We start from the raw sequence: 23,278 nt of genomic DNA on the forward strand, positions 1-23,278 counted from the left end.
GATTAGACAAGGAGAAGAGGCAGTGGAGATCAGAACTGGAATTTCCTAGTTTTGAATAAAAAGAACAAGGAGTAATTGTGGCATCTTAGAGACTAACAAATTTATTTGGGCATAAGCTTTCATGGGCTATGACCCATTTCATCAGATGCATGGAGTGAAAATACCGTAGGCAGGGGTTAATATATAGCACATGAAAAGATGGGAGTTGCCTTACCAAGTGGTGGGGGTGGGAGGGTCAGTGCTAACAAGGCTAATTCAATCAAGGTGCTAGCACCCCTTCTTGTCAACTGTTGGAAATAGGCCACATCCACCTTGATTGAATTGGCCTCGTTAGCACTGACCCCACACACTTGGTAAGGCAACTCCCATCTTTTTGTGTGCTGTATATTTATACATGCCTACTGTATTGTCACTCCATGCATTTGACGAAGTGGGTCATAGCCCACCAAAGCCTATGCCCAAATTTTTAGTCTCTAAGGTATCACAAGAACTCCTTGTTCTTTTTGCTGATACAGACTAACATCGCTACAACTCTGAAACCTCATTTTGAATGTTTTTCTTTCCCATTTTTTTAAGCTTCAGTATACTCAAAAACTTGCTATCCTTAAGTAGCAGATATATTTTTTTCTTAACCATAACTTCATCTTAACAAAGGTTTTTTTTGGGGGGTGGATTTTATCTGTAATAAGTGTGTTATGATGTATGCACACAAACTGTGAGAAATGCATCCCCTCTTTGTTTTTTTTTTTTTAATATGTGCTCCCCTGTATTACAGTCCCTTTAATTTTTTGTCTCCTGGTTAGGTTTGTTGCCAGACATGTGCCTATCATCCTGATGTTTAGAACTCTCTTAGGTCTCTTTGAATTACTAACACCATTGGTCCATTTTAGCTTCAGGAAAACGGAAGCAATTACAACATTAACTTTTAACAACATAATAAATCTGTAATAGCACAGTCAATAATAGCACTTACACACAGTAAATAATCTAGGGATGTTTTTCAGTTCATTAAAATTGCGTAAAGCAAGCTCTGATCCATTAATCTTAAATAATAAAAAACCAAAACAAAACATCCCCCCCCAAGTGAGAAGTTGAGTACAGATTGCTACAAAACTAGAACTACACACCACCACATTAATTTTAATCCTTAAAAAATTAAGTTAAATCTTTATCTAACAGAATACTTTTTTCTGCTACAATATTTGAATGACACTATTTTATCTTCTTTTAAAAATCTTTTTCATTCTGTAATTCTGTGATAATAATTGCTAGAAATAGTCAGGAATGGAATCACTCATGACCCTTCACTTACCATTAGAAACACAATAGCAGGGCTGGCCTTACCATGAGGCAAACTGAGGTGGCTGCCTCAGGTGCCAGACTGTCAGGGCGGGGGGGTGCCACTAGAACCCAGAGTGTAGAAAATTGTTTCTGCTGCTGGTGGATATGTATTCTCTCTGCTCTAGATGCACAGAGATGGTGGAGTGCTGGGCTGGAGGAAGGAAGGCACAAGAGACCTAACAGGCAGGCAGGAGAAAAGGTGAGAGGGAATAACAGAAAGCAGCAGGACCTGCAGGGGGGGAGAGAGGAGGAGGAGCCTCTTATGTACTTCTCTGGCACCCCCAAGAGCCTGGACTGATTAACACCAGCTTCTCAGGGAGCTTCCTGTTTCCTGCTGCTTCCCTGAACCCACTTGAGGAGAACAGGCAGTCAACTGAAGAAGTAGTAGCCAGTTAGGCCTTTAAGATGCTGATATCTTCCCTCCCTCAGGCCCTGCTACCAGCCTGCTTATTTGTCCCCTTCAACTGAGTGTTGAGAGCCACTATAGCTGGCACAGACAGTAGTCATGAGTGAAAGAAGACAACTCCCCTCTGGGGCAGCAGTCAGAAAAAGAAAGAAAGCAAAGGAAGCTTTTCTATCTAAGCAGGACGGAGCTCTCCTGAGATACAGAAACAAAAATGTTCACGGTGAGACTTCTGGCCCAGTGAGGATGTGAGTGGTGAGGAGATGCCTGATCTTCCAGTTAGAGTGCAGGTGACCTGGCAGCTACTGCAGCATCCATATCTCCTTCTCAAATGGATGGAACCATGCACATTCCTGAAGAAAAGTGTAGGTCAGAGAAGAGTGTGGTGGAGATGCAAGAAACAGCTGCTGCTGAGTTTAGTTCCTTAAGTCTAGATGATCCAGGATTGTGGACACTGTCCACTGATAATCCAGGACACTGGAGCGGTAGCCTGGGGGACTTCCTTGTACTGCATGGGCCACAGCAAGTGAAAAACTTCATGTTCCCCAAAGACAATGAAAATAGAAATTTCCATCCAACTGGCATGAAATCCCCAATGGTGACAAAGTGGAGAGGCCATTGTTTCATAGAATCATAGAATATCAGGGTTGGAAGGGACCTCAGGAGGTCATCTAGTCCAACCCATGCTCAAAGCAGGACCAATCCCCAATTAAATCGTCCCAGCCAGGACTTTGTCAAGCCTGACCTTAAAAACTTCTAAGGAAGGGGATTCTACCACCTCCCGAGGTAACGCATTCCAGTATTTCACCACCCTCCTAGTGAAAAAGTTTTTCCTAATATCCAACCTAAACCTCCCCCACTGCAACTTGAGACCATTACTCCTTGTCTTGTCACTTCTACCACTGAGAATAGTCTAGAACCATCCTCCCTGGAACCACCTTTCAGGTAGTTGAAAGCAGCTATCAAATCCCCTCTCATTCTTCTCTTCCGCAGACTAAATAATCCCAGTTCCCTCAGTCTCTCCTCATAAGTCATGTGTTCCAGACCCCTAATCATTTTTGTTGCCCTTCGCTGGACTCTCTCCAATTTTTCCACATCCTTTTTGTAGTGTGGGGCCCAAAACTGGACACAGTACTCCAGATGAGGCCTCATCAATGTCGAATAGAAGGGAACGATCACGTCCCTCAATCTGCTCGCTATGCCCCTACTTATGCATCCCAAAATGCCATTGGCCTTCTTGGCAACAAGGGCACACTGTTGACTCATATCCAGCTTCTCGTCCCCGGTCACCCCTAGGTCCTTTTCCACAGAACTGCTGCCTAGCCATTTGGTCCCTAGTCTGTAGCTGTGCATTGGATTCTTCTGTCCTAAGTGCAGGACTCTGCACTTATCCTTGTTGAACCTCATCAGATTTCTTTTGGCCCAATCCTCCAATTTGTCTAGGTCCCTCTGTATCCTATCCCTACCTGCCACCGTATCTACCACTCCTCCTAGTTTAGTATCATCTGCAAATTTGCTGAGAGTGCAATCCACACCATCCTCCAGATCATTTATGAAGGACCGACCCTTGGGGCACTCCACTTGATACCGGCTGCCATCTAGACATGGAGCCATTAATCACTACCCGTTGAGCCCAACGATCTAGCCAACTTTCTATCCACCTTATAGTGCATTCATCCAGCCCATACTTCTTTAACTTGCTGATAAGAATACTGTGGGAGACTGTCAAAAGCTTTGCTAAAGTCAAGAAACAATACATCCACTGCTTTCTCTTCATCCACAGAACCAGTAATCTCATCATAGAAGGCGATTAGATTAGTCAAGCATGACTTTCCCTTGGTGAATCCATGCTGGCTGTTCCTGATCACTTTCCTCTCATGTAAGTGCTTCAGGATTGATTCCTTGAGGACCTGCTCCATGATTTTTCTGGGGACTGAGGTGAGGCTGACTGGCCTGTAGTTCCCAGGATCCTCCTTCTTCCCTTTTATGTACTCAGAAACCCAGAATGCTGAATACTGTTTTGGTTGCAAACTCTTCCAGTCTAATGTTCCAGCCTGTCATAAATATAAAGGGAAGGGTAACCACCTTTCTATATACAGTGCTATAAAATCCCTCCTGGCCAGAGACAACATCCTGTTACCTGTAAAGGGTTAAGAAGCTCAGCTAACCTGGCTGGCAGCTGACCCAAAGGACAAATAAGGGGATAACATACTTTCAAACCTTGTGGGGTGGGAGTGGGGAAGGCTTTTGTTTGTGCTCTTTGTTTACATGGTTGTTCTCTCTTGGGACTGAGAGAGGCCAGGAAAGGCGGATTAGTTTCTTTGGTTTTATGTGAATTTTCCGTGGTAGGAGGGAGGTTTATTCCTGTTTTCTGTCACTTTAAGGTTTTGCCCAGAGGGGGATCCTATGTGTTTTGAATCTGAATACCCTGTAAAGTATTTTTCATCCTGATTTTACAGAGATGATTTTTACCTTTTTTTATTAAATAAAATCCTTCTTTTAAGAACCTGACTGATTTTTCCATTGTTCCAAGATCGAGGGGTTTGGGGCTTTGATGATTTTGTAACATATTGGTTAGGATATTATTCTCAAGCCTCCCCAGGAAAGGGGGTGTGTAGGGCTTGGGGGAGGGATATTTGGGGGGAAGATGTCTCCAAGCGGTCTCTTTTCCCCGTTCTTTGTTTAAAACACTTGGTGGTGGCAGCATACTGTTCAAGGACAAGGCAAAGTTTGTACCTTTGGGAAGTTTTTAACCTAAGCTGGAAAGAATAAGCTTAGGGGATCTTTCATGTGGGTCCCCACATCTGTACCCTAGAGTTCAGAGTGGGGAAGGAACCCTGAAACAGCCACATTGTGTTCTACAGGACTGGAGGACTGGAAACATCTGGCTAGAAATCTCACATGCCATGAGAAGGCAGCAAATCACCAGAGAGCATTCCATAGGTGGAAAGAGCTTGAGATGAGACTAAGGTTAAAGGCCACCATAGATGATCAGCATCAAGAGAAGATTGCATCAGAGTCTGTCTACTGGCAAAATGTTCTGAAAAGGCTCATTGCCATTGTGAGAATGCTTGCTACCCAAAACCTAGCACTGCGTGGCACTTCAGATCAGCTGTATGTGCCAAACAATGGTAACTTCCTTAAAATTGTGGGCTGATAGCTGAATTTGATGCTGTACTCCAGGAGCATCTAAGAAGAGTCGCCACCCAAGGAATGTACACACACCACTACCTTGGAAAAAACATTCAAAATGAGATCATACAGTTACTGGCAACAAAAGTCAAACAGAAGATTGTGGCAGATGTGAAGTCAGCAAGATATTACTCTGTTGTTCTGGACTGCACACCTGACATCAGCCATATGGAATAAATGACTTTAATGGTGAGTTTTGTAACAACAACAGAACCTAGTGAAAATGTCCCTGCAATGGTGACTGTCAGAGTATTTTCTAGAATTTATTGACATTGATGATACTACAGGAGCTGGTACGACAAATGTGCTTCTTAAAAAGCTGGAAGATACAGGAATTGCAATAGCTGACATGAGAGGTCAGGGCTACGATAATGGTGCCAGCATGAGAGGAAAGAACAGGGGAGTGCAGACACAGATCCGAGAGTTAAACCCTTGAGCTGTTTTTTTTTGTCCCATGCAGTTCTCATTCATTGAACTTGGTGCTCAGTGATGCAGCATCAGCTTCTATTGAGGCTGCTGAGTTTTTTAATGTAATTCAAAACATCTATGTATTTTTCTCTGCATCAACTCATCGATGGCAAATTTCGAAGCAACATCTGGGAACATCCTCTCTGACACTGAAACCACTGAGTGCCACATGATGGGAAGGTCGAGTGGAGGCGATAAAACCTATCAAACACCAAATTGGGAAGATAGATGATGCCATAGTTGCCATTATGGAGGATAATGCTATGATAGAAACTGTTCATGGGAGAACAGTGGCAGAGGGAAATGGAATCACCAGAAATATGCATAACTTCCAATTTCTGTGTGGCTTAGTGTTGTGGCATGACATACTGTTTGAAATAATTGTTGTAAGCAAGAGATTCCAAGGTGTTGACCTTGATATATCTGGAGCAATGGAACAACTGGACAAAGCAAAGTCATACCTACAGTCTTACCGGTCAGATGAGGGATTTCAAAATGTTCTGAAGAGTGCACAGAAGTTGGCAGAGGAACTTCACACTGAAGCTATTTTCCCACCCATTCAAGAATACAAGAGTCACCGAAGAAGAAGACATTTTGATTACGAGGCACGGGATAGTCCCATATGAGACCCCAAACACAATTCAAAGTTGAATTCTTTAACCAGATTCTAGATTGTGCAATACAGTCAGTTGAACATTTCATGCAGCTCAGGGAACACAGCAGTATATTTGGGATGTTGTATTGTATTCCTTAACTTCTCACTATACCTGAAGAAGACCTACACCAGCAATGGAGGGCACTGGAGACCGTGACACATGATGACATGCGTGATATTGATGTGAGTGATTTAGGTGATGAACTGAAAGCCCTTTCAAGATACATTTCAGCAGGATCAACTCCAAAGGCTGTTCTGGAATATATGTGCACACATAAGATGACCACCCTCTTTCCAAATGCTTTTGTTGCTCTGCGCATACTTCTAACACTTCCTGTAACAGTTGCCAGTGGAGAATGCAGCTTCTCCAAGCTGAAGTTAATAAAAACACATCTACGTTCCACAATGACACAGGAGAGGCTGGTCAGCCTTGCAACCATCTCAATAGAGCATGAGCTGGCCCAGACTGTGGACCTTCAGCAGGAAGCAGATCAAGTCTTTGCAACCAAGAAGGCACGGAAAGCACCACTTTGATTATTCAAACAGATAAAAATGCCAGTGTTTACTATGCAGACAAGAAAAGTTACACTTGCTGTTCAGGTGTTTGAAAGTTAAGTGTTACTTAAAATTTTTGAACAAGGCATTTTAAGTTTAGTTCTCCTTTATTGGGATAGGTAGCAGAGCAGTACCATGAGAGGAGTAGAACAGGAAGAAAGTAGAATTGAGACCTTTCAAAGTTTTGGCCCAAGCAAGGGGGCGGGAGCGTCATTTGAGCTCCCCACCTCTGGTGCCAAAATGTTGTCGGCTGGTGCTGCACAATAGATAGGTAGTAATTTCTTGGAGGCAAGTTTATTAACATATGAAGCCTAGATATTTCTCTCATACGATCATATTTCTTTTTAAACTTTGTTTAGTTCATAAAATTGCTTTATCAAACTGTATAAGCATTGTTCTGTTTTGGTATGGCAATCTATTCTCGTGCCCTGTATTTTAAATGGCTAAAACCAGATGCTTGAAAGGATATTTCATCCCATTGCATGCTTAACTGAATGTTACTTTAATATAGTGGTTATTTTTCAGAACTCCTGCAAGTGAGCATGTTATGTCCTGAGGTCTGAGAATATGAAGGTTAGTACTTCTTGTAATTTTAGCTTGGTTAACCTGAGTTGTGGTCTTATTCATATAATGACTATATAAATAAAACCTTTCTCCTATATTCCTTCAAAATGTATAGTAATCCATACTCTATCTCCAAGGCTTGTAGTCAGCAACAACTTTGATGAATGAACAGGTTGTCCTTTGCGGTTCATCAGTGGCATTCATTTTGTTTTCTGATAGTTTTAAGTATTATGGGCTGAATTCTGCCTTGATTAAAAGAATATTTCTGAACTGGGGAACAGCAAAACAGTTGACTTCCTTCAGAAATGTAGCCAGACTGTTAAACTCATCTTGTTTTTAAAACTGAACTCGTGTATTACACAGTTGGAGCGGTAAGAGCTTGTCTACGTAGTGGGGTAATGTATTTTGTGGGGGTGTGACTTCTAAAGTGAACTAATGTTGCATATTAATTGGCCACGTAGACCCTGTTCGTGTGCACTAAAAGTTCTGTACACTTTAACACTTTAACAGTGTTTCAAACAGCACTCATGTTTGACATGTTATCTAGTGGGGGAACTCATGTCTAACAGAACTCATGTCTGTTTGAACAGCTGCAGGAAGGAACTTACTTCCCAGACCAGAAAACTACCATTGGGGATGTTGAAATGCCAATAGTTATCCTTGGGGACCCAGTCTACCCCTTAATGCCATGGCTCATGAAGCCATACACAGGCACCCTGGACAGTAGCAAGGAGCTGTTCAACTATAGGCTAAACAAGTGCAGAATGGTGGTAGAATGTGCCTTTGGATGTTTAAAAGTTTGCTGGCGCAGTTTACTGACTAGGTTAGACCTCAGTGAAACCAATATTTCCATTGTTGTTGCTGCTTGCTGTGTGCTCCAGAATATCTGTGAGAGTAAGGGGGAGACATTTATGGTGGGGTGGGAGGTTGAGACAAATAGCCTGGTGGTTGATTATGCACAGCCAGACACCAGGCGATTAGGAGAGAACAGCTGGGCGCCCTGCACAGCAGAGAAGCTTTGAAAACCGGTTTCAAGACTGGACAGGCTATGGTATGACAGTTCTGTTTGTTTCTCCTTGATGGAAACCCGCCCACTTGGTTGACTCTACTTCCCTGTAAGTCAACCGACCTCCCCTCTTCGATCACTGCTTTCAGAGGCAATAAAGTCATTGTTTCAAAATCATGCATTCTTTATTAATTCATTACATTAATAGGGGGAAAACTCGCAAGGTAGCCTGGGAGGGGTAGGGGAGGAGGGAAGCACTGGGTGGGGTGGTGGATGAGGGGAGGAGGGAAGGACAAGGCCACACTGCACTTCAAAACTTATTGAATGCCAGCCTTCTGTTGCTTGGGCAGCCCTCTGGGGTGGGGTGATTGGGTGCCTGGAGGGCCCCCCCACGTTCTTGGGCATCTGGGCCAAATCATGAAACTGGTTTTCAAAGCTTCTCTGATGCGCAGTATGCCCTACTGTGCTCTCCTAATCGCCCTGGTGTCTGGCTGCGCGTAACCAGTGGCAGGCGATTTGCCTCAACCTCCCACCCTGCCATAAACGCCCCCCCCTTACTCTCACAGGTATTGTGGAGCGCACAGCAAGCAGCAATAACAATGGGAATATTGGTTTCGCTGAGGTCTAAGCGAGTCAGTAAACTGCGCCAGCGTGCTTTTAGAAGTCCAAATGCACATTCTACCATCATTCTGCACTTGCAGCGGAAGCGGTGGATGATGATGGTTAGCAGACCTATTGCTCCGTCTGCTGCCAGCAGCACCCAGGACACAACAGTAGCAGTGTCAGTGAGCTGAGCTGAGCGGGCTGCATGCTTGCTGTGGTATGGCATCTGCGCGGGGAAAAAAGGTGCAAAACGATTGTCTGCCGTTGCTTTCACAGAGGGAGGGGCGACTGTCGACATGTACCAAAAACCACCCATGACAATGTTTTTGTCCCATCAGGCATTGGGACCTTAACCCAGAATTCCAGTGGGCGGCGGAGACTGCGGGAACTGTGGGATAGCTACACACAGTGTACCATAAGTTGATGCTAGCCATGGTAGTGAGGATGCACTCTGCCAACTAATGTGCTTAGTGTGGACATACGCAATCGACTGTATAAAATAGATTTCTAAAAATTGACTTCTATACTATTGACCTGACCTACTTTCGTAGTGTAGACATACCCTTGGAGTACTGTTTTTAAACCAGTTGTGCATGCGCCTTATAGTAACTTCATCTACACCACATTTCCCTCATTTGCTTATGAGAATGTCATGTGGTAAATCAGTTTGAATCTTTTCTCAAGCTTAAATTAGGACCTCACTATTCCCATATGTGCCCTACTACCTGCATCTCGGTACTTATGCCTTTGGAGATCTTGCAGGGCTTGGCAGGAGCTGCTCACGCTTTTTGAAAGAGTTTTGCTCGTGAAAGTAGGGATTCATAGCACTCTGTAGGAGAGCTTCTGAACACCTTGTTTTTACCCACCTTAACAACATACATTCCTCCAATTTGGGTAAGACCTCAAATCGCCATCTCCTGCTGCTTCATGGTATTCAGCAAATCTTCCCTCTCAATATTACACATAAAATGAGGCTCAAATCCAACAATAAAGTCACATCATGACAGGTTATATAAGTGAGCTTATGTGCTTTAGCAGCTTAACCTGACAGGCACATTCCTGAGACAAGGGTGGTGACGTAGTATCTTTCATTAGACCATCTTCTGTTGGTGAAAGATGAGCTTTTGAGCTTACACAGAGATCTTCTTCAGGTCACAAATTCCCAGCATTTGACTCAAGTTAGTATACAGGCTTTGTGACTCTTTTTAGAGACACTTTCCCTTGGAGTCTTGCTAACAAGCTTCTCCAGAGCAAGCTGCAGGAATTTCAGAACTAAGGTGCCTATCTCCTACTGAGTAATACAGTCCAGCAAAGCTCAGACTTCTTTCCTGTTGATAGGTAGCTTAGCCAATACTTCCCTTCCAGCGTTGGAGCTTTAGTTCTGGTCTTTTACTTCAAGAACCCCAACACTTCCTCTAAGCCACACTTCAGTTCTCTAGGGCTTGGTTGATCTCTAAGATCTCCTGAGGATGTTCTCCAAAAAATTTAAAAAATCTTTGCCAAAAAATTATAAATTCTGCAAGTTTTTATTGGTCAATAAATAAATGCAGAAGCTCCAGCATGACAGTGGGGAGCACAGGCCACTGGCTGCACAGAGGTGGAAGATCACCCTGCAGCATCTCGACCCACCACCCCGGGTCACAGACTTGGTGGTGAGGCTGCACCCGACCCTGACACAGCACAAGGCCTGGGCCTGCCCCAGAAAAATCTGGAGCTCTGCCCCTCTGTGCCAGGTGCACTAGGTGTGGGGCAGGCAGGATCCAAGTGTGGAGGGGCTCAGTATGGAGGGATCCAGGTGTGGGGTGAGAGGATTCTGTGTGGGACAATCTGGGTGCAGGCAGCTCAGTGGGGGCTCTACGTGTAGAGAGATCTGGATGCACAGAGGCTTGTGGGGGGGAGTTCCCTGCAGAGTCCCATTGTCCGTGCAACTGGGCTTCCAGGTGAAGGTGATTGGGGCTCAGTGGAGGTGTCTAGGTGTGGGGTCTCAGCAGGGGGATCTGGGTGCTGGGGAGTGGGGCTTGGTGGGCTGGAGGTCTGGGTTTAACTAGTTGGGGGTCAGTGGTGTGGGGGTCTGGATGTGGGGGCTCAGAGTGATGCAGTGGGGTGGGCCTCGTCAGTGTGGGGGTTTGAGTGCAGGGAGCTCAGTGGGGGGTGGTCTGGGTGCACGGGTGGGGATCTGGAAGAAGAGGGTCTGGGTGCAGGGCAGATCTAGATATAGGGGTTGAGGTTCAGTGGATTGGGGTTCAGGTATGGAGGACTGGGAGGTTCTGGGTGTATGGGGTGAGGCTTGGCAGGGGGCATCTGGGTATGGGAGTTGGGTGGATGGGGAAGCAACTCTCTATACAGTGACCTCTTCCACCTGCAGTTGAGGAGTGATGGGGTCAGGAAGCAGGGGAGGATGGTGAGCTTCCTGCAGCTGTGGGAGATTTCTGGGACTGGGTCTGACACAGCCTCAGCCATTCCTTGCAGGAGAAGAGGAAGTCCGCTCCTTTCCCTTCAGCCCAGCCAAAATTAGCAGCTGATCCTGGGTCAGGGTAGGAGCCACTGGCTATGGTGTCCCCAGCCCTGCAGTGATTTACCTCTCCACTGGCTGCTCCGGGTATCTGAAACAATGTACCTGAACAGCTAGGAAGTGGTTCTCTTGCAGCTTCCTTATCAAAGTAATTTTTCTTCTGGGAAGCAAAGAAATCTGCAGGGGACATGAATTCTGCACAAGCGCAGTGGTGCAGAATTCTCCCAGGAGTAGATAGAGGATAAGCTCAAACCTTAGGTGCTCAGATAAATAGCAGAAGTTCCAATATAAGAACCTACATAGATGGATTACTTGGAGAGTGGGCAATTCTTGTTTCCTGCATTCATTCTGCATTGGACTCCAGTTTTGGCTCCTTTGCCATCCAGGGATATAACGTCAGACTGGGAGGTCCAAAGAAGGGCAGGTGAGAAGGAAGAGAAAAGATGAGAATAATATATTGGCTATAGTTTTTGAAATATGACTGAAGGAAAATGTAGAATTAATCTGCAGCATACACCCATACCATACATGGGCCACAGGCCTATTAATGACAGGTTTCAGAGTAGCAGCCGTGTTAGTTTGTATTTGCAAAGAGAAAAGGAGTACTTGTGGCACCTTAGAGACTAACAAATTTATTTGAGCATAAGCTTTCGTGAGCTACAGCTCACTGCATCGGATGCATTCAGTGGAAAATACAGTGGGGAGATTTATATACATAGAGAACATGAAACAATGGGTGTTACCATACACACTGTAACCAGAGTGGTCACTTAAGGTGAGCTATTACCAGCAGGAGAGCCGGGGGGAGGAGCGGGGGGGGGGGAAGCTTTTTGTAGTGCTAATCAAGGTGGGCTATTTCCAGCAGTTGACAAGAACCTCTGAGGAACAGTGGGGGGGTGGGGAGGTGGGGGATAAACATGGGGAAATAGTTTTACTTTGTGTAATGACTCATCCGTTCCCAGTCTCTATTCAAGCCTAAGTTAATTGTATCCAGTTTGCAAATTAATTCCAATTCAGCAGTCTCTCGTTGGAGTCTGTTTTTGAAGTTTTTTTGTTGAAGAATTGCCACTTTTAGGTCTGTAATTGAGTGACCAGAGGGATTGAAGTGTTCTCCAACTGGTTTTTGAATGATATAATTCTTGACGTCTGATTTGTGTCCATTTATTCTTTTACGTAGAGACTGTCCAGTTTGACCAATGTACATGGCAGAGGGGCATTGCTGGCACATGATGGCATATATCACATTGGTAGATGTGCAGGTGAATGAGCCTATTAATGAGTTTCCCTGGAGGGGCAGCAGTAGGGTATATACGAAGGAACCACTTTCCTCTTCAGACCATTTTTCCTACAAAAAAGATAGGACGAGTGAGGCAGTTCCACTCATCCTCTCTAGGATTTACAAAAATGCCAGGCATATATGCCTTTTCTTGGAGTCCTGCTTTCACAAAAGAACGTTTGTTGATTTTTCTCTTTTTAATCTCATTTCTTGTTGCTGATCATGTTACATTTTACAGAATGAAAACTCACCACACTGTGTGAGCTAGCCATTATCTGGCAGGCACTTAGCACGCTTATTTACGCTCTGCCTGTTCCTTCTGCATGATTTCTAAGTCCTGAGTTAGTAAGCACAGCTTTGGCAGTGTGATGTGAGTTGTGACAGATACCCATTTCCATACTGGGCTAAGATCACTTGAAACCATTTTTACCATGTCTCCAGGGCTGGCCAGTTTTTCTTCCTTAGGGGAAAGCAATATTTTAAGTTCAGATCCATGCTATCATTATTCTTGTTCTCATGTTTTGCTACAGATATGAAAAACTATATATAAGGTCTTGACTTTGTTATTAAATGGTTTTCTTCCAGATTACATTCTTTAATGAGTTTTCATTGAGGTGAAATGGCAAAACAGTAAGCAGTAAAAACCTTCCTTGAATAGTTTCCATTTATAGAAATAAGCTATAACATAAGATAAATACATAAAAGCACAGAAGAAAATGGAAACATGATAAAAGTGCAGAAGACTCTTACAATTCCATTAGCTATTTTGGTTTTGTAAGCATAAATATGGACCTAAAATTAGTGCTAACAAAGCCCTACAAGAGGGTCCAGCTTTAAAGTTCAGAGAATGAATTCAACTATTTGTGTGTGGTGTTGATTCAAGTTATAAAGCATTAAGAGAATGCAGTTTAACTCTGCCTCGCTAGGTGGAGCCTCTAGGGTCTAAATAGGTAAAGCTGTCATTGATGTAGACAAGTACAATAATATCCTTGTGAAAATGAATCTGAAATTAAAATCAAATTTTAATTCTATGCTGCCAATTCTAATATGCTTTGAGCATCAATGTTTTCTAATTTGTATATTTTGCTAGTAATGTTCTTTGCAAGTCTTGTTACTAGACATCGTAAAGTAATAAATCAATTTCTGGAATGATACCATTTATTTATACATGAGAGCCTTAAGATACTAGGTATTTAATTGCTGCAGAATGCATGTGAAGATGGTAAAAAAGGTAATCTGGAAAAATCATGGGGCTACATTATGCTGTTTTCATAAACTGGTTTGCCTAGTTTTGTGTGTTCTGTAAGAGTTTTGTTGCACTTCACCTTTCATATCAGGATCTCTGTGTCTTACAAAAGCTGGGTAAACATTATCCTCATTTTAAATTGAGGCACATTGAAATTAAGTGACTTGTCCAAAGCTGCAGTAAGAGTTGAGCATTGAATGTGGGTCTTCAGTTTTTCAGTTCTTCAGTTCAATTCTCTAGCCGCTAGACTGTACTCTTGGGTTCAGCAATTTCTGCAGCTAGTGAACTTTGCAATGAAATATGATCATTCAGTAGATCACTGTTTACATGTAAGATTCCCTTTAATATTAGCCCAACTGGCAACAAAATGAAGTTCATAAGTCCTAGCATGTTGACTTGATTTCATGTTTTTGGGCTAGACAGAATTCCTGTGGCTGGAATCTAAAAGCTTTTAATGTAGTGTTTGACTGACAAAGCAAGTAAAACTGACAGGAAGTAACTTTGGAATTTTTAGACATGCACTTTAACCTGCTGTGAAAGCACTGAATTTACTGGATCACTTAATAGTAACATTGTAGTTCAGAAGAAATTGTAATTCGCTTTTCTTGCAGTTTGAAGTCTAATTGAAAGGGGAAGATGGCAAGGCAGCTTTGCATTTTACTTTAGCAACTTTTTCCCCCTCAGTTTAACTGTAAGTAACTTGTATTTCTTTACATTTTGGTAGAATTAAAGTCTGAATGAACACTGAATTTTACATGTTTGTGTCCAAAAGCAATTCAGAATTAGTGACTATTACTATCAAGCACAAATTTAAACAATTTGTTAGTCTCTAAGGTGCCACAAGTACTCCTTTTCTTTTTGCGGATACTTCTAAACTAGAATTTAGCCCTTATTATAGATGTGGGGCCGACATCTTTGGAGAATGAAGTCACATCCACAGAGATACAATGCAGAAGCCTCCAAGTCAGAGTAGGCTTCTCCATAGTGTCCTGTCCGTGTGCTGTACTGTTTGCTTGGGTGATGCACCTCTGGGGGGAAGTAGGTTGGCTCAGACATTCTACCTTGCAATTTTGACCTTTCTTGAGGCTCAGGTGCTAATTTGTGTCAGTTATGACTGCAGCTTTTGTAACGTGGATGGTTCAGACTGGACTGAAAATGCTTGTTTGTTCCATGTAGGCTACTTAACTGTAGTCTGATAGTAACAACTGACTTGAGCTGGGCTGGATTTGAGGAACTTCAGTAGGGAATGGCTCCATATGGAATTTCCAATTCTCAAACTGGAGGTTCCTGAACTTCTTTATGTGGACCACATCTCATGGATCATCTACCCTTTTATTCATGATCGCTTCACACTGCTGTGAACATTAGAGGAATTACTTACATGGAATATTGTATTTGCAGCTGTTAATATGATTCCTCATCACCATATGACTGACTGACAAGTGCCGTGTGGACCACTAATGAGAACCATTGCCTGGAACAATATAGTCGCTTCAAACATATTTTTAAATTAAACTCCTTGGCTTTTAGAACTAAGTTAACGGAAATCCCAATAAACTTGAATGCACTCAAATTTTTATAGGTTTAACAGGGAGCATTGGGTTGATCAGAGAATTATGGTGGTGTTCCTAACTAATTCAGTTTGCTTTTCCTTTCCTTTTCCAGATTAAGACAAAGTGGAGCTCTTCAATGATACCTAAGGATGTTTATTGAAATAACTTGTTAGCACAACTTTCTCATTAGGTAACACAGTTTAAAATAAAAAGAACAGCATAAGATGTTTTGGCTCTGTTAATCTAAGAAATTTGTAATGATCTAACATTGTCCTAACTAGGACAGCAATATTAAAGCTTGAATCATTTTTTTCTTTAGGGGTAACTTTGAGTGCCTAGAGCCGCACTGAAATGTGGCCAGCTTTGCTTTTGTGGGTGGACTCCATAGTGTAACTATACTGCTTTTTTTTTTAAACTAAATTTTTTTCATGGCTGTAATAGACTTTTCTGATTTAAATAAATTGGTTTGAGGTATGTTTACAGATACCAAACTTGGCATAAATGTTTAAAATTACTCTAAATACGAAGATAATTATACTGGTGTTCTAGGGTTCTCAACAAATTTTTTGGTGGCCTCAGAGTGTGGCCACCAACTCTTTGGTGGCCATGCTGATCATTTTTGCTAAAACACTTAATTAACTTTAGGAAAAACAAGTAAATATATATTTACATGTCCAAATCATTGTAATTTATTTATGTAGGGTTTTTTCAGACTCAGTAATAAACTTGACAGGACCTAAACAGAATAGAAACACAAATAAGTGCTTTGCATGTTCTTGTCTTTTGTGGTGGTGGTGGTGGTGGTCTGCTTTTTTGGTTGCTTTTTAAAAAAAACCTTGCTAGAGAGTAAGTCTGCTGCTGTTTCACAGCAGCAGACTTACTCAACCCCAGCAAGCCCTGGGACAAACTAAGCCCTGGGGAGGTTGGCAGGGTGGTCACAGGGCCCAGGGACAATGGTGTGGGTGATGAGCCTGGGACAAGAGCCTGCTACTGTGTGGATGGAGCCCGAAGCCCTGTGGCTGAAGCTGCCTGCCCCGCCCCAGGAAATTAGAGAATTCACCAGCTGCCTGCACCTCCAGCATTTGTGCCCCCAGAGGGGGGCAGGGCCCAACCCCCACTGGTGGCCACTGGGGTAGAGGGGCCACTGCTTCTCTTTCCACGCCCCCCGTCCCCGCTCCAATCACAGCCCAGGAGGCTGTGGCTGCAAGAAAAGCCCCTTGTGGCCACATTTGAGAAACACTGTAAGACTGGCTGTATGTGTGTTCTGCTATGTGAAAATTCAGATGCTTAACTTGTTTAGATTTATTGCATAACTGCAAATATGCTTTGCAGCTATATAAAGCCTCCAATTTGATATTCCAGAGTACATGCATGTCTGTAAAAATGGGGAAATTGAAACTCCGAGGTTAAATAACTTGCCCATGGTCACACTTCAAGTATAGAACCCACTCTGGTCTTCCTGTTCTTAACTACAAGTTGATCCTTCCCTTTGTTAATTTGCTTTTTGATAAAGAATTATAGGGTCAAACTTCTGACCAATAATTTTAGAAATCTTGAGTCTTACAGATGGGAGATAAATGTAGAAAAATAACATTAAATTTAAAGTTCTGACATGGAGCTCTACCAACTTGGAATGGTTGTAATTTAAATTTATAGGCAAAAGTTACCAGCTGAGACGAGCATTGGGCACACTTGCTTATTCTTGTAGCTCACGCACTGCAATGAGACTGCAACATCCCCATTTAATCTTTATTACCTTCATTGTCTCCTGAAATGACCTGGATTTGGAGCATCAGCAGGGAGGAAGAGTCTTGCATACAAAAACTCCTGGTGAACTTACTAGTCAATGTGACTGCAGTACTGGTCTGTCTCCCTGCTTGCCTCAGTATCCAAAGATGAGACTGAAGGACTTTCTTCTAATCCTCTTTTGATGGAGATTCATGCTTCTCTGGTAAAGGATATCTCCATACTTCAAGCATAGGTGTTATTAGGCTTCCCTTACCAAGTCCTCTCTAACCAGTCTTTATACCTAAGAAAAGGGCAAGTAAAATCTTTCCCAGTCAAGTTCCATCAGCATCTGCATAATAGAAGTTTTCATTAAATTACATTTATATCCCTTATGGCTCAATTATAAGAGTGTAGTCAATGCAGTGTTGCCTTCCAGAGCATGAAGACAAACTGCTAGTGCCTTTGCTGCCCAGCTTTCCCCAAGTTGCAACAAAGTGAGAATTTACCAGTCTTGTCGATTTTCACAGCTGCTGCTAGGACCTTATGGGCAGTAATCCATCGAGACTAACAACCAAGTCCGTTTCACTCCGTTTTTTCCCCAGGCTGCAGCAAAAGTGAGCCCAGGAATCAAAACACCTTGGGTATGGTGTTGTGTAGCAGAGCTGCCAGAAGGCGCTTGTGACAGGTGTCAGTCGGTCCTCCAAGCCCATAGGGGCGATGGAGAGCTATGGTCCCCGTGGCAGGCCTCAGCCACACCTTCCGGGCGTTGGGGAATTAGCGGGGAAGGTGCGCCGGCCGGAGTCGGTAGCGCGCGCCCCTCCGGCAGGGGAGCGCCGGCCGGAGTCGGTAGCGCGCGCCCCTCCGGCAGGGGAGCGCCGGCCGGAGTCGGTAGCGCGCGCCCCTCCGGCAGGGGAGCGCCGGCCGGAGTCGGTAGCGCGCGCCCCTCCGGCAGGGGAGCGCCGGCCGGAGTCGGTAGCGCGCGCCCCTCCGGCAGGGGAGCGCCGGCCGGAGTCGGTAGCGCGCGCCCCTCCGGCAGGGGAGCGCCGGCCGGAGTCGGTAGCGCGCGCCCCTCCGGCAGGGGAGCGCCGGCCGGAGTCGGTAGCGCGCGCCCCTCCGGCAGGGGAGCGCCGGCCCAGGGCCCTGACAGTGGCGAGAGGCAAAAGTCCCGCCACTGGGTCAGCAGGGCCGTCCGCACCTGCTGACCAAAAACCCACCCCATGGTGTAGTTCGGCCCCTGGGCTACTTCCTACCCAGTCTCTCAGGCGGGCCGCTCCGGTCCCTCCCTCTTGTCCGGGCATTCCGCTGCGGGCAGCTCCCGCTCGGTATCAGACTCATGCTGGCCTGGGCTGCAGTCAGGCCCCTCTGGGTATTTGGCAGCTGGCAGCCCTGGTTGCCACAGGCCGTCCTCCCGGTCAGGCTCCTCCTTGCCTAGGGCTTCGCCTGGGTCAGCAGCAGGATCGTGAGGGAGCAGCCTGTGTCTGTCTCCCTCCCTGGTGCTCTCTTCACTGGGCAGAGGGCCCCGCCCTTTGTACTTCCTGTCCCACCCTTTCCCTTCCAGGGATTGGCGGAAGCTTGGTCTGGCCCCACCCACTCAGGCTGAAAGGGTGGCTCTTTACTCTCTGGTTCGGAGGGGAGCCACCCTGGCTCCCTACAGCACTACGCTGGGAGATGGGGGATTCCCTTGTAAGAATTTTTACCCCTCACCTTTCCCATAACTTGAGCAGAGGTTTCTTTTTCACCAGATGTTGCTCCTAACATTGGAGGACCCAATCTTCTGGATCACTCTTTACTTAATAGGTTTAGTCCTATGGATTCTGGATGTCTAGTACAGTATTGAAGTGGTTCAGGGAATGAAGGAAAGACTGATAGGAAAAGTGAGCAAACGGAAGTGTGGGGCAAATGAGATCTTTTGGGAGTTGTGGAACACCATGTAGATGAGAAATATAAGGAAGTAGGGAAGAGAAGGAAAAAAAGAAACACTGACAACTGTCTGGGCAGACACAATGATCCATTACAGTGAAGAGGGGGAAAGATGGTAGAACAAACACAAGGTACAGTATGTTACTTAACTTCGTTTTATTAAAGACCGAACATGCTAAACCATGTACAACAGTTAAATTGCAAAGGATGTGACTTTGAGCGCACGAATGCACAGAATTACAATACCTATGTAGACAAGAGGGCTTGTCTACATGGAGACACTCTGGAAAATTTATCTGAATTAACTAAAGACGTGAATTCAAGTGGATTAGTTAAACTGCATTAAATCCCTGTGTGGATGCTGTCATTCAGAATTAAAGTAGCCTTAATTTGGTTTTGCTTCCAAAGTGAATTAAGCTATCTTTGCTTTTGATCAGGCTTTTTTCAAATTGTAAGAAACCTCCCCGTTGCACAACTCATTGTCTATATTGGTTTGAAATGTGGTACTTGGCAAAAGAAACATGGTTTATGAAATTGTACAGTTTTCCAGTTCACCCTCCCCAGCCCCTGAGGAAGGGCTGCCTATCAGCTACTGCTAAACCTGAAAATCTGAAACCTGCCTTAAAACATGTGGCTGTTTGTCATCCAACAGATGAAATGGAAGTTGTCTGTTTAAATTACACTTGAATGGAAGATCTCAGAGAGGGGGATGGAACACTTTCCTTGTGGTTCTAATTGTTTGATGTATTTGCTAGAAGCTGGTATTATAGATAAGCTGTATTTCATAGGATTTTTTCATGTCAACCTGTCAGTGTGAGGAATTCTACATACCTCAGATAGGTAGTTTTCGGCAGTGTGACTTCAAGGAAAATTTCTTCTTCAGTCTACTATTCTCCTTGACTTGTGCCAGCCATCTTTCTTCTGCATTTTCAGCTGTGGCCAAAGTTTTCTTCTGGTGGACAACTTGGATAAGGGTTAGGCTTGCCAGTAGTCTAGATATTCTGTGGCTGAGGAAGTGGGCCACTGAGGAAAATAACCTAAGCCTTTTGCATTCCTTCAGTGGAAATTCTTGGATTAGGCCTTAAATAATTTTCTTTTTATCAGTCTCCTTTTGCTTTTTACTGAGAAGTATAGCTCAGGGTTTTCCCAAGTAGTCCTTCCCTAACCCACTTGTGGGAATAGACTTGTATTGTATTCTAGTATCTAGATTCATTTAAAAATGACTACTTCATTCCCCACTGTTAGAGATCTCAGAATCATTTATCTTTGGTTTTTAGCTGTGGTTCTTGTTGACTTTTAGCCAAACTTCCAGCCCAGTCCCTCTTTGAGATTGGAGAGAGCAAGAGAAAAATTAACACCTGTGGTACTTACTCATAAATTCCTTCCTGTGCATGTCAGTCCACAGGTAAAGTCAATGGCATTTTACCTGCTTTACTTGATTTTTTGCACTACTATTTTTATCAAGAGATATTAAGAGGATCTCACTAATGTGTCAGAGGTACAAGGCGGCTCTGGATCCAGAGGCACTACACAGAAAAGACTAGTCCTGTGGGTATCTTTGGGTAGTTTCCTTGATATCCTTTTGGTGAATCTGTCACATACTTTCTATATTTGTTCTCACATAGCACCTTAATCCCATACCTTTCTCTTGGGCTGCTTCGAACAACTTCGGGAATTCTGGGAAACAGGATAACCTTAAGTCACACTCTTTAGAAGGTGCAAAATACATGACAAACGCATCAGTTTATTTGTAGAATATAGCTATCCCACTAAATACCTTTTTCCACTGGCTTGAGTGGGCCTGCTGATCAGTCTACAAAAATAACTTCTACCATCCCTTTTCCTTTTGTAATTTGCAGGTGGCGACGGACAAGGTTGCAGGAAAGCTGAGTTCTACTCTCTCATGGGTGAAGAACACTGTATCGCATACTGTCAGTCAAATGGCCAGTCAGGTGGCAAGTCCATCTGCCTCATTACACACTACATCCTCTTCTACCACTCTTTCTACTCCAGCACTATCACCATCCTCACCAACGCGGTTGAGTCCAGATGATTTAGAATTATTAGCTAAACTAGAGGAACAGAACAGGTGAGTGGGGAAACATGGTTTTCATATTTTGCTCTTAAAATTGTAAAATGAGAACTAAAATAGACTTATCAAAATTATAGCAGAGAACCTATTAAAAGGGGTAATGTTTTTCCTGAACACAAAATTTTACTCCGTTTAAAACTGCTAGCTGCATGGAAAAGAATGTGCATTTTAAATGTTCTTAATCTGAGATTTAGAAAAGCATCTGCTCTTTCAGAACCTCCAAAACATTTGTTACCTTTTCTAGCTTTATAGAAATCATTAAACATTGTTTCTAGAACTGTACTGACAGCTGATGCTGGAGTCCATGAGATTCAGGGATATAGTTTAAAGAGGGAGTCTCAAGTCCTGATGCTTTCACCTAACCTGTTCCTTGCTGGCTTTTAAACCTATATGAAAGGATGCAGACCTTTGACTCCTAAACAGTCTAGTTTTATCCTTTTCTGCTCATTGGGGGCTTTTCTGGAAAAGCCCCCAATGACCTAGGGTACAAAGACTTTTAAATGGTGATCAGTAGCACCTCAAACCTTTAGTTGTCTGATTATCTGGTTTTAGTCAGGCCTTTTGGTAAACCTTTCTCTAAGCAGTTTTTCTCAAAAACTGTGAATTAGGATCAGAGATCCAGACCCTCTGTTACAGTAAAGTTGACATTTTAAGAACACGTTTTTAGTTAATTCCATAAAACAGCACTTGGTGTAAAGACATGGACATTTAAAGTCTGAATAAATTAATTTAGCAAACAGTTTTCAGACAACTTTCAAAACTTTCCATAAATGGAATAATCTTATCACCCTTGCATCTTGGTTTTACAGGTTGGATTGGAGTATTTCTCCTTGTCTCTTGAAAACTGTCCGTTTTCATTTTAGCTATAGTGAAGCTTATATACATTTCACTACATCTCCATTATTGGTTGTGACACGCTCAATAGGCAATAAGGAGTCCCATTGCTTATCTTCCTTCAAACAGTTCACACCAAGCCTGCTTTTTCACATCAAGATTACGCTTTTTCAAGGAGAGAGTTGATGCACCTATCTTGAAAGCTGCTGTGTATCGTCACAAAATTTTGAATCTGCTACATTTTTTTTTAAACTATAACTGCTCTTTGGAAGTAAAGAATTGAACTCTGAACCCAGGAAGTCATACTTGTTTCTGCTCACCAGACAAATTGCTGCTGGTGATATCTTTAAATTCAGATTTCCTTGTCTGTGTGAGAGAGAAACTGGCCTACACCTGAAGAGATAGGATATAGGTGAATTGAACAGTTTAGGCTACAGTGAAAGAACCCAAAGGAGAAGTGAGACACAAGGAAACTTAAACTTCCTGCAACCAAATTTAACCTCTTGAGTTAGCAAAACTATCTACTTTTTATTGAAGGCCTCACAAAAAATGCATTGGAATGGTGCAGTCCAAAGGATCTGTTTGTGAATAGTAAATCATTGATAGGGTTTTACATGAATCTTAGTTTGTGTTCTGTGTTTAGTGACTACTTACAATATAAAGAAACTACATGTTACAAATCTGAGGGCAATGGATTCAGTAAGGTAAGGTTTCAAATTATAATAGAAATGTAGTAGAATTTCTTAGAAACTGAGGAAAAATAAAACATGGATTGTCAAAATCTTAGGTTTTGCAATCTTAAAATGTTCTGTGCTTTAAAAGTACATATAGCTCTTTTCTCTGACGTTATTTGGAGTCTGACTGTGTTTAGCATGGTGCATGTTGAGAAAAGCAGTTCTAGTGTTTAAGTTAGTAGTGGAACATGGTAGGTTAGGTTTGTAGAAGTTTAAAAATGCATTTTCATGTGTATACAATACAACTGGCTAGTGATTCTGTACATCTCAGCTTTGAGTTTTTCTTGTGAAAATGAGACTGTTTCCATTAATTGGGGCTAAATTCAGATTTAAACTTCTGGGACCATTGTAGTTAAAGGGGCACACTACTACTTTAAGCCTTTTGTTCAAAAGCTGAAAATAATAAAACTACAAAGATCACACTTGTAAGATGTTGCTTTTTATGGATTAAATCTCATTCTGATACATGCTTTGTTTACACAATACTTAAGATTTTTTTTATAAATACTAATGGATAGGAGCAGAAAAGGGGAAAGACCATGTAAATATCTGAATTAAATGTTTGTTCTAGCTGAGAACCTGAATGTGTCGGTGCC

At 43.2% G+C, this 23,278-nt stretch overlaps 1 protein-coding gene across 14 annotated transcripts in view; it reads left to right on the forward strand.

Annotated features, from left to right (window-relative positions):
- EVI5 (ecotropic viral integration site 5) overlaps window positions 1-23,278 on the forward strand; it is a 135,503-nt gene that overhangs the window by 10,548 nt on the left and 101,677 nt on the right. For 10 of the 14 annotated variants that reach the window (XM_073357050.1, XM_073357053.1, XM_073357055.2 and 7 more), the window contains one exon: window positions 20,882-21,111. In XM_073357050.1, the coding sequence (XP_073213151.1) occupies window positions 20,963-21,111 (149 nt within the window). In that variant the 5' untranslated portion in view covers window positions 20,882-20,962. Of the gene's footprint in view, window positions 1-14,494; window positions 14,513-15,546; window positions 15,565-20,881; window positions 21,112-22,573; window positions 22,653-23,278 lie in introns of those variants that run through there. The other 4 variants (XM_073357056.1, XM_073357043.1, XM_073357047.1 and 1 more) reach the window with 4 other exon arrangements.

Source organism: Lepidochelys kempii, chromosome 8 (genome assembly GCF_965140285.1).
Source record: "Lepidochelys kempii isolate rLepKem1 chromosome 8, rLepKem1.hap1, whole genome shotgun sequence".
NCBI classification, from domain to species: Eukaryota; Metazoa; Chordata; order Testudines; family Cheloniidae; genus Lepidochelys; species Lepidochelys kempii.